Source organism: Taurulus bubalis (genome assembly GCF_910589615.1).
Source record: "Taurulus bubalis genome assembly, chromosome: 9".
In the NCBI taxonomy this organism is placed as follows: Eukaryota; Metazoa; Chordata; class Actinopteri; order Perciformes; family Cottidae; genus Taurulus; species Taurulus bubalis.
In genome coordinates, this window is record NC_136597.1 from 6,249,884 (window position 1) to 6,262,020 (window position 12,137).

Below are 12,137 nucleotides of genomic sequence, written 5' to 3' on the forward strand. Positions count from 1 at the left end.
ATAGCAAAAGTGTGTTTAAAGTAGTATTTTGAGTTAATTACTTCTCCCTTGTGTCTAGACATCCACCATTATGGTGTAAACATGAATAATGGTTTGTTTTAGCAACACCATATGATTGTTTAAATTGGTTTAATCTGAGGGAAAAGGACAAGACAACAGGTAGTTAATGGCTCCCTCACATGGACATATTTGGGTAAAAACATTCAAAGGGATTTTGTACATTACATTCCCATTATGTATATATTTAGAGACAAAATACATCTATTGAGTGTTCCACAATAAGGTTGAGTAGAAGGCATCCATCTCCCTCTGACTGAAGTTCAGGTCCTCATCTGGACTCTCACGGGCAGTTCATACAGTTCCACAAGCGCTAGAACAGCCTATATGTGTTGTTTTCTGTCTATGGTTGTTTTTTTTTCATGGTCTTTTTTTTCTTTTCTTTTTCTCTTTGTGGGTTTGTCTCTTTTTAGTTGATTTGTTTGTCTTCATGGTTGTTTTGTTTCTCTTTGTAGTCGTGTCTCAAAAGCAGCACTAAACCAGAGCGTTCTCTTCAGGCTTAACATTAAAGGAACCCATATGTTTTGTCATAGTTACAATTTTAAATATGAAAAAGATTTACTGAAACTGAAGCAGTTCAAGAAAGAGATAACACTTGTTTTACTATCCGTGTCTGTGGAGTTGTTATAGAGGTCCTATTTGTAAGAGCAGTACGTTGCTTCAGCATGTTGGCATCCGTCGTTCTACTCTTGGCGGCTGTTTTGTTCTTCCTGCTCCACTTTCCGACCCAACGGGCCAAATAATTCAGTAATTATGAACATTTTAAGAACCGTTAAAGCTCTTTATTCTTTATTTAGTTGTTGGCAATTAACATGTTTTTTTTCTGGGCTCCCTCCAACAATGCTTATTCATAAAAGCAGGTTAGTACAACACCTCTCATCACTCACAATTACACTAGTATAGTATAACTAGAATATGTTGCATCTTTCTTAGTTCATGTTCTTGTCAGTCAAGAAATCACGTTTCCCCATCTGTTCACTCTAGATTGATAAAAAAGTTATAAAACATACAGGTTTACAACTTTGTATTACTAACAGTAACTTGGTCACTCAAACACAGAATACATCTGCTCACAGGAACGTTTACGTCTATGCGCATGCTCTCTCGCTCAGCAGACAGCCAATCCTGTGCGAGCAGCAGCCAGCCAATCCTGTGCGAGCAACAGCACAGCCACATTTGCATCACATTGGATATAAATAGTCACCGTCCTGAGCTGCTGGAGATATCGTCCAACAATCATGCCTGACGCCAGCACCGTGAAAGCGCCCAAGAAGGGCTCCAAGAAAGCCGTCTCTAAGACCGCCGCCAAGACCGGCAAGAAGAGGCGTAAGTCCAGGAAGGAGAGCTACGCCATCTACGTGTACAAGGTGATGAAGCAGGTCCACCCCGATACCGGCATCTCGTCCAAGGCCATGGGCATCATGAACTGCTTCGTGAGCGACATCTTTGAGCGCATCGCCGGTGAGGCCTCTCGTCTGGCTCACTTACAACCAAGCGCTCCCACCATCACTTCCAGGAGATCCAGACCGCTGTCCGCCTGCTGCTGCCCGGGGAGCTGGCCAAGCACGCCGTGTCTGAGGGAACCAAGGCCGTGACCAAGTACACCAGCTCCAAGTAGACCTGCTGGAGACCACAACTCAACGGCTCTTTTAAGAGCCACCCACCTCTTCTAAAGATCAATTCCTGATATGATTAATATTAGGAAATTCACAAACATTGAATTATTATAGTAAATTAAGTTGTTTGTGGATTTAAAGAGAATTAGCCAAATGTCACCCTGTATCACACATACAATTTAAAAACCACTGTATGTTAGTCATATACTTTAATTGTGTTTTAGATATTTATTTATCATGACTGGTCATACATCTATACCGATATTTAACCCTGTTTAGTCTGTATTGCATATACTCCATTTCTCCATTGGTGTGTTGTAATCCTTAAAAGTAATATATATATATATATGTATATATGTGTGTATGTATGTGTATATATATATATATGTATATATATATTATATAATATGATGTATATATAATATATATTTATATATATATGTATTTATGTATATATATTATATATAATATGTATATATATAAATATAATATGTATATATATTATGTATATATAATATGTAATATATTATGTATATATATTATGTATATATATGTATATATATTATGTATAATATGTATATATATTATGTATAATATGTATATATATTATGTATAATATGTATATATATTATGTATATATATTATGTATATATATTATGTATATATATGTATATGTATATATATTATGTATATATATGTATATATATTATGTATATATATGTATATATATTATGTATATATATGTATATATATTATGTATATATATGTATATATATGTATATATATGTATATATATTATGTATATGTATATATATGTATATATATGTATATATATTATGTATATGTATATATATGTATATATATGTGTATATATATGTATATATATTATGTATATGTATATATATTATGTATATGTATATATATTATGTATATATATGTATATATATATGTATATATATATGTATATATAATGTATATTATGTATATATAATGTATATTATGTATATATATTATGTATATTATGTGTATATATTATGTATATTATGTATATTATGTATATATTATGTATATATAATGTATATTATGTATATATATTATGTATATATGTGTATATATATAATGTATATATGTGTATATATATAATGTGTATATATATAATGTATATATATATAATGTATATATATATAATGTATGATGTATATATATTGTATGATGTATATATGTATATATGTATATATGTATGTATATATGTATTTATAATATGTATATATATAATATGTATATATGTATTTATAATATGTATATATGTATTTATAATATGTATATATGTATTTATAATATGTATATATGTATTTATAATATGTATATATGTATTTATAATATGTATATATAATATGTATTTATAATATGTATATATATTATATGTATATATATAATATGTATATATTATATGTATATATATAATATGTATATATATAATATGTATATATTATATGTATATATATAATATGTATATAATATGTATATATATGTATATGATTCATTTAAATTAAATATATGTAAGGATTACATTAGCTGATTGACAAAAATATAATCTTGAAGTGGATTTTAGGATAATAATGTAGGTGCTTAGTGAACTTCATTGGATCTCCTGAATGCATCCACTAAATGGTTTTAATGGAGTTTTTAAATGAAGTGTTATCTCACATGTAGCATGCTCTTAGACTGTACTACTAGGTGTTGTACGTATTACAGCTTTTATTTAATTGAGGTACCTTATTCAACTTTTAAGATTTGTTGAAGTACTGAATGTTATGTGTTATTGTAAGAAATACAGGAACATTAGACTGCCGTCACTAATCACACTTTGCGAGTGATTTGCGGCTGTTTATCTGGAGCAGAGTGGAGCCGCACAGTTGTTGTTTTTTTTGTGGATTATATTATGGAACTAATTGAGGATTAACCTGTGGACCTTTGTCGAGAAACGGCGATACTTTTAGGAAGATGTTTTCACCGAATTGAACGAAGGAAATTGGATTAATAAAAAGTTGTACTTTAATACAAGCAGTGTCGGTGTGAGCGTTGTGCATAAAACCGGACTGTAATGTCTAAATGTAACCCCAGTTTAACTTTCATGTCTGCTGTTAATGCCAATAATAAAAATCAGGAGGAAACGGCTCTTAAAGATGGAGTGGGTGGCTCTTAAAAGAGCCTTTTATAGGAGCGTTGGTGGTTCAGCCGGAGAGCAGCTCACTTCCTCTTGGGTGCTGCTTTCTTGGCTTTGGGCTTGACGACTTTCTTGACGGGGGTCTTCCTGGCTGCGGGGGCCTTCCTCGGCACCTTCTTGGGGCTCTTGGCTGCCTTCTTGGGGCTCTTGGCTGCCTTCTTGGGGCTCTTGGCCGCTGCGGCGGGTTTCTTGGCCGCTGCTTTGGGTTTCTTGGCCTTCTTCGGGGACTTCTTTGCGGCGGCCGCAGGTTTCTTTGCTGCCGCTGCTTTGGGCTTCTTGGCCGCTGTAGGTTTCTTCGCTGCGGGCTTCTTGGCTTTGGGAGCGACTTTCTTTGCCGGTTTGCCGGCCGCCTGTTTGCTCATCTTGAAGGAGCCGGAGGCCCCGGTCCCCTTGGTCTGGACCAGAGTCCCCTTGGTCACCAGGCTCTTGATGGCGGTCTTGACGCGGGACTTGTTCTTGTCCACATCGTATCCTCCGGCGGTCAGAGCCTTCTTGACGGCGGCAGCAGACACGCCGCTGCGCTCCTTGGATGCGGCCACAGCTTTCACGATGAGCTCGGCCACGCTGGGACCAGCCTTCTTCGGCTTGGTCACCTTCTTCTTGGCTGCTTTGGCCGGCGCGGCCGCTGGAGCTGGAGCTACTTCTGCCATTTTCTTCCGTTGATCCGCTGTCCTGAGAAAACACGAGAGTCTGACTGATGGAGATTTCCGAGCAGGAGGCGGTACTTGAACACTACATGAGAACCGTGGAGACTCAACCCAGCCCGAGACTCCTCTGAGCAGCCTGAAAGCCGACTCACTTGTGTTTTCTCTTCACTGATAAAAGACTAAAAACTACACGTGGAACAAGTACTGAAGGCTGGCGGTGAAGGCAGCCGATAGAGGAAATGTTTCTCTCCATCTTGAAGTCACGTAGAGCTCCGATGATCTCTGTATTTAGTTTGAGGAGCCTCCAAACCTCACCTACTCACCGCCGTGGAGAGCGCTGATCAGCGGCTTTTCCGACTCATTTCTCTCTTTAAATGATTTAAAATGCATCCGATCTCCATCAAAACACGTTTTCCAACTGGTCCACATGTTTGTTCAGGGTCTCGATGTAAAAACAACCGTCTGGTGTTGATCACTTCATAATAAACTGAAGTTATTCTGGGAGCAGCAAACACACTGATGATGGTCGAGGCTCATGGTGCAGTTCAGCCAGACTTCCTATCAGAGCTGCTTGATGTGAACATGTCCTCAGCTGATGAATACGTTTCATATGAATAGTTATTATAATATTGATACATATACCAGTGTTGAATATTAGAAGTGTCAAACAGCAGTTTTTGACAAAGGAACTTTTAAAATAATTGCAAACAGCTGATCAGTACACAGCAGAACTGACACCAATAGTCTTCAGTGGGTAGAGGAGGTTAAAACAATTAAAATAGCAATATATTCAGATCAAACAGCTCCAGGTGATCTTATAACTCAGGTTTATGTCATTATTGTCATCATAACATTTACAAAAATTAGGAATAGATGTTCATTTCTGTTCAGGTACAGATTCATGTTGGAATCGAGGAAAATGAGGTCGAAGATCAACTTGACAAAGGTGCATTAAAAAAAAGTGATAATATTTTCGAGGGGGGGAAAAAGTAAAATGACACAGCACCGTAAAATGAAAGATTGGCAGGAAATTGGGAATAACGACACTGAGCAGAAATTTAGATGTAACTTTTTTGATTTACAGTTTGGACATACAGGACTCAATGGCACTTTATACACCATGAAGAAACAGACTGGAGAGCACAGTGAAGATATGAAGGAGTGGAGCATCACAATATTATTAATAGACAGGAGACAAACTAGGACAATGATAATTATTAAAGATAATTATATATATTTTTTGAGTTAAACAGGTTTAATTTCTTTATAAAGTCATGTTATTTTAATTTCCTTTTCACAATAGCCTTGTCATAAAGCAATGACATTACACACCTCAGCACCGTACACAGCAAACACTTTTAACGTTGATTTGTAGTCCACCATTAAATTACAGAAGAAGAACATTGTGAAGAAGTTATTGTGTATTCTGCTGAGGTTCAGGTGAGGATGGATGGAAATTTATATTTTAAATGTGTTAAAAAATAATAACATAGCAGTTCGGATTCTACAGAGCAAATACAAATATTTGGCATGTTATCAACTGATTTGATCCAAAATGACCCACACCAGTATTATCTTTACTATAATACAAACCCAAATGATTCACTTCAAAGCTTTTGACCCGTTGCGTCACTATTCTACCCTGGTTCTTATGTTTTATATTACAGAGCAAAAGAAAAAGTCTCGTCTATAGTGGTTTATTATATTATATAATTAGCAACTATGAAATGATCGTGTCCAAAACTACCATCTGGTGCTCCTGGAGGCATTGATTTGTGATGTGGCTGTATGAATCAAAATCAATGTTATGAAACAGTTGCATGCAGTTGATAAAACTGAAATGAAAGGTAAATAGTGATTATTATTCCAACATAACAGTTTGCGATTTGGGAAAGCCAGTCTTTAAACAACCAATCAAACAGATACAGGATCAATCTAGCATATTTCATGATCGGCATTGATCAATTTTCAGAAAAGGAAACCAACTAAAAACAGCAGTATGCAGAGCCACAAAGAGACATTAAACACATCAGATGCCATGTCAGATACCATGTTAACAAAATAGAATAAATGGATACATTTGAAGCCAAGAAAAGAAAAATCTAACTGCTGTTGTACAAAATAAAATCCTTTATTCGTCCCGCAGTGGGGAAATTGCAGGATTACAGCAGCGCACACAAGAGACACATGGTCAATACAAAATACATGCACGGGATTGAAAACTTTAATCACAACAGTGAAGAATACAGTAGCAAAATTAAATATAAAGACAGAATAACACAAGTATATAAAGTACTTAAATGTATTCTTATTGCACCAGATGAATGTAATTAAAGTGAATACAGGGCTTCATGTTTGTAGTGTACTGTGAGCGCAGCTTGTTATGCAGGAAGCATCACTCAGATTAAGAACCCTTAGGGGTGCATGTTTCTTTCATGCATATACATCTTCAAGCTCTGGATAATTGATTCATTGTTGTGACCAGGAAATCAGCTCTTTATATTGATTAAGTGTGTGGCCCTTAAAAGGACCGTTGTTGTTTGATGTTGGTCAGTCAGAGTTTAACCCCCGAAGCCGTAGAGAGTGCGTCCCTGTCTCTTCAGAGCATACACCACATCCATGGCGGTCACCGTCTTCCTCTTGGCGTGCTCGGTGTAGGTGACGGCATCACGGATCACGTTCTCCAGGAAGACCTTCAGCACTCCGCGGGTCTCCTCGTAGATCAGACCGGAGATACGCTTCACTCCACCGCGGCGAGCCAGACGGCGGATAGCGGGCTTGGTGATTCCCTGGATGTTATCACGGAGGACTTTACGGTGACGCTTAGCGCCTCCTTTACCGAGTCCTTTTCCTCCTTTGCCTCTTCCGCTCATCTTCACTGCTCAAAGTAATTCAACGAAGTGGAGAACGAGGAGGAGTTCACGCATATTTACATGCTGTCTGAGGACGTGATAGAGGACATGAAGGCTGTTCTTCTTCGCTTCATGAAGGTTGACGATTAAACTCTTTGTGCTTTAGCGCCACCTGCTGGACAACAGCATCAATCAGCAACGTGGTGTCTGACTTTTTGCTTATGAACAAGCGAGTGAAACGTTTGGTAATCAATATTGTACTGTTCTTACTGCTTTGTGACATTGTTTTCTACCGATCGATGAAGCGAAAGGCTGTAAACCGCTGATGCAGTGTGACTCGCTGTGAATTCACATTCGGACATTTGCTATTTTTTTGAGCATCAAGTGTATAATTTTGAGGCATTGCTTCTTTTTCTAGATAAGATAGACAGAGAGAGTCATCCGCTGGATTCAATCCCACAAAGTTGCAGCTACCTGTCATATTGCTGGTGTTTGTTTTCAACTCCACAGTGACTGTGGAGCAGATGGTGAGGACGACAAAGCGTCTGAAGGCTTATGGGGGCCGGGGTCAGTTTGTAACAGAAAAAGTGTGACGATCGCAGGGGTGCCTAAATGTAAACATTTATTGTTTTCCAGAAAGCCACACATAACCAAATATTAATAACCCTTTCCGGGATCTTCACAGAAAAAAAAGTCAGGAAATAAATAACACTATTTATGAAATAAATAATAACCAAATAACCCTCTCTGGGTTCTTCACAGAAAAATAAAGTCGGGAAATATATAATAACACTATTTATGAAATAAATAGTGTTATTATATAATGCGGTCTCTGGTATTGTTCAGGGGGCCGGGCCAAATGTGGAGGCGGGCCGTATCTGGCCCGCGGGCCTTAGTTTGGGGACCACTGGCTTAGACACATCAGGGTTCCACTGCCTTCTTGTTATCTCGCAGTTGTCCACTCCTGTGGTCCTGTGTTATTGATGTTTGTTTCCCAAGACGCTTCTTCTAACTTTAAAAGGAATGTGTAAAATGTGTTGGAGATAACTCGGCTCTCTGGCAGAATTCCTATCACATTCTTGCAGTAGGTAGAAAAGTCTTAATAGTCGGCTGTGCCCCAAAAGCGAGCAAGACTCTGTTCAAGCACAGAAAGCGTTATCAGCATCCTCAATTTCTTTCTGGAAGCTTATACTTTAGGAGTCCAAAGACACCTGAGAGGAAGGAAGCAAGACACCATTTGCCATGGCTGCCAAAAAAACATGTGCCAAAAAATGTGAAGGCCCTGAACAACAGCGGTGCACCAAGCTGGCTCTGGCTTCATGCGGAGAGACACAGGCAGAAGAAGGCAAAGGATGGTGGGAAAAGGAAGACTGCTGTGTGGGGGAGAAGGAGAAAAGAGAGAAAGGGAATGATGCTTATGGAGAGGAGAGAAGCAGCCAATATCCTGATGGAACTTTTGTGTGTGTGTGTGTGTGTGTGTGTGTGTGTGTGTGTGTGTGTGTGTGTGTGTGTGTGTGTGTGTTTTGTTTTGGCGGATTTTATTTTCAGGTGCTGGCTGTCTCTACACGCATGAATGCCTGTGTGTTTTGGCAGACGCCAAAATTGGATCAAGTTTTTTTCTTTTCTTTTTTGAATCGGACATTTCTTTGTCAGCCGCCGCTGGTATGCGTCCTGCTTCTCTTTACATCCCACAATGAGATCATTCAAAACTATGATTCCAAATAAATAAATAATCACAATCGTTCGAGTTTCACTATGTTTTGCTGCTGTATTCGTTCCTCTTGTTCACACTGTGGCCAAAGAGTCCATCCTTCCAATGGAAGTAATGGGGGTCTTAACCCACAGGAGGTGCTGCCAGTCCAATTCGTATTTTTTGTATATATATTTTTTTTTTTTTTGTATATATATATTGAATATATTGAATCCATTCGAATTGATTCAATCATGGCCAAATTATAAGATAACGTGACATGGGATCGGTGAATAGTCTTGCGTACTGGTCTCGGAACAACTCTACACATGTGTAATTACACACTTGCTTTCTTCGACTCTCCCCTAGGTGAATGTGTTTGGTTTCGGGGCAGACAGCAGGGGAAATTGGCCCCACTACTGGGAACAGAACCGCTACTCCGGAGAGTTCAGGAAGACCGGCGTCCACGACGCCTGCATGCACATAACAGACCGTATAGGAGGCTTCAGTTTCAGGCTGGGCTCACTTTATGAGTCTGTTTGGCTGAATCTGGACATATTGTTTGTGTGTTTTCTCTCTGTCACACACACAAACACACACATTCATGCTTTTGTGCCTTGTCCTGCTGCTGGACATATCCCACCTACAGCTGCTCCTTTGGCAACGCACACACACACACACACACACCTGCTACCTTTGCATTTGTGTAGCCTCACACACACACAGACACACGCATCTTTTGGCTGAGAGCTGTGCCTTCTGAGCTTCACACTGACACACAAACACACACACGCCTCCCGCTCTTCACTACAAATGTAACTAAATGACAATCATGATGTAGACAAGCCGGTAATATTTTAATATTCTGTCTGTTATACTACTTTATCAATCAATTCAATTCAAAGTGCTTCTCGAAATGCAAAAGAGAAAAGTTTGGTAGCCAACTTCAATAAGTTACTTAAAAAATGTATAAAGTACACTATCAATAACAATTATCATGTGACTCTAGACATATCAGCAGATAATAATTCAGTCTGTCCTATTTCTCTCTCTGAGCCCTTTTTTTTTTACTGTATTTATGTATCTTTTGTATCTCAGCCAGTAGAATATGCAATCTGTGTGTGCGTGTGTGTGTGCGTGTGTGTGTGTGTGTGTGTGTGTTTCGGCCTTTAGCCACATTTTAAATGTAAACTGTTTCTAAAACTGTTTTATATGCTATACATATTTGGTTCATTAAAAATGTATCAAATGCACAGAGGCAGTGGCCGATGTTCCACTTTGCATGCAGAATAAAGTAAACATAAGCACAAGATCAAAATTCCCATATTATGAATACATTTCTGGTGATTTTATAACAAATTACAAGCATCTGAGCGTTAAGTGGACCGGCTCTGCCAGTAAAGAGATTTACAAAATAAATGAAGATACAAATGGAGGCTTCATGGACATTAAACAGCTGCTCGACTACAGAAGTACAGAGATATGAATGAAAATGGCCGGTGTGAGTTTTAACATCAAATCTGATAACACATCTGTCACAAAAGTGTTTTTTAAAGAGACATTCATGGATTGAAAGAGAAGATTGATCTGGTCAGTGATGTTTGTTTTAAATACACACGATAGTTGTGGAAATAAGAGCCACATTTGTCCTTGAACCATCAATAATCCAGTGATTCCGTTTTTAAACACGTGGCTGATCTCAGGAGAAGAAACTATCAACTAACGGACCCCTACCCGGGACTCTTTGTATATTTAAAATGTATGTTTGCTCGCTGAATATTTAATGAGTTATCTTCCGTGTTTTTATTAGTGTTCATTACTCTGTAATCAATACCGCTGTAAAGGACTCCATCCACACTCCTTCACTATTTGGGTGAGTCTCATGTGTAAGTAAATATAATAATAAGTATTATTGTTAAATTGATTGTTTTAATCAACTTCATATAATTTATACATGTTTTGTGTTTAAAGAAAACAAAAAAGTGTTTGTCTCCCAGGGCCCAGCTGGGCTGCTAGCCACCATGGCTCTCCTTGCCAGAAAACCATGATAGGCCGAGAGATTCTGCAGTTTATTTCATGAAGCTTCCACTAGACGCTTCTTGGAAGTAGAAACCTGGCATCCTCCTCCAACAGAGCGAGATCCCAACAACAGTTAGGCCACCAACAGCGTTCCATCAGTTACGGCCCTGCAGCTGTGAGCTCCACTTTTTTACCCCGACCGATGTCAAACCGCCTGCTCCTCAGCAAGGTCTTCGTCAGCTTGTTGCACCTGGCAGTCGAGCCTCAACCCTCAGCTCCTCCTTATGAAGATCTCCGTCAGTTGAGGGGAAATATGCAATTGTAATGATTTTCATTTGTATATTGTGAAAAATACATATTTTGTTTAAACTTTGGGGGTAGTGTTTTTCCCACTGGCCCCACTCAGGCTTTACACTGTAATGACATCACATTCAAAATAAATAAATAAAATGCTCTTCAAGGACATTTTACAAATATAAAATATACATGGTTAAAACAAAAAAAATCATCAAAATCTTAATCCACAAACGGGTGACTGAACCGTAGGTAGGGTGGCATTTCTCAGGACCGAACAACTGAGTTTAGTCTTCAAACTCCAGCTTCGAGACAACATGGTTTTAACCCCATGGGGATTGTCTTTCTCCCCCAGAGAACACAAGTTGAACCCATTTCAAACCCAAACCTCCAGTAGAGCGAATGGCAGCGCAACAGCTGGGGATGGAGATCTTATGTTGACCAAATCCATCTGGGATGTTTATATGACGTCTGCCAATTTTAAAAAGAGTGCATTCATGTAGTCATTTTCCATTTAGTAGTCTGCACTATGACAATACATTCAGGAACCATCGCAGATGAGCAACCTCATTAATCCAATCTACAAAGTGTGTTCATGTGTTTTCCTTCCTGCGTAAGGGAAATTGGAAGTTTCACACCCCAAATACAGAATAGACCATATGAGTGCGTTGACAAATTATTTAATAGAAAACATCTGAAACATTTCCATTTCAAGAATATAATTGTAGTCATAGA

The 12,137-nt window shown here is 38.3% G+C and overlaps 2 protein-coding genes and 1 pseudogene across 3 annotated transcripts; 1 reads left to right on the top strand and 2 right to left on the bottom strand.

Moving 5' to 3' along the window:
• Nucleotides 1-1,295: 1,295 nt before the first annotated feature.
• On the top strand, nt 1,296-1,675 carry LOC306741522 (histone H2B 1.2-like; annotated as a pseudogene). Its single transcript has one exon. The product of its transcript is annotated as a histone H2B 1.2-like (transcript).
• Nucleotides 1,676-3,923: 2,248 nt separating this feature from the next.
• LOC306741521 (histone H1-like) lies at nt 3,924-4,550 on the bottom strand (the record flags this gene model as incomplete). Its single annotated transcript, XM_079223824.1, has 1 exon — nt 3,924-4,550. One exon carries the CDS (start codon nt 4,548-4,550, stop codon nt 3,924-3,926), a length of 627 nt encoding a protein of 208 aa, XP_079079950.1.
• A 2,558-nt stretch (nt 4,551-7,108) lies between these two features.
• LOC306741523 (histone H4) lies at nt 7,109-7,420 on the bottom strand (the record flags this gene model as incomplete). The annotated part of the gene is made up of 1 exon (XM_079223825.1): nt 7,109-7,420. The coding sequence occupies one exon, from the start codon at nt 7,418-7,420 to the stop codon at nt 7,109-7,111; it is 312 nt and encodes a 103-aa protein (XP_079079951.1).
• Between the last annotated feature and the right edge of the window lie 4,717 nt (nt 7,421-12,137).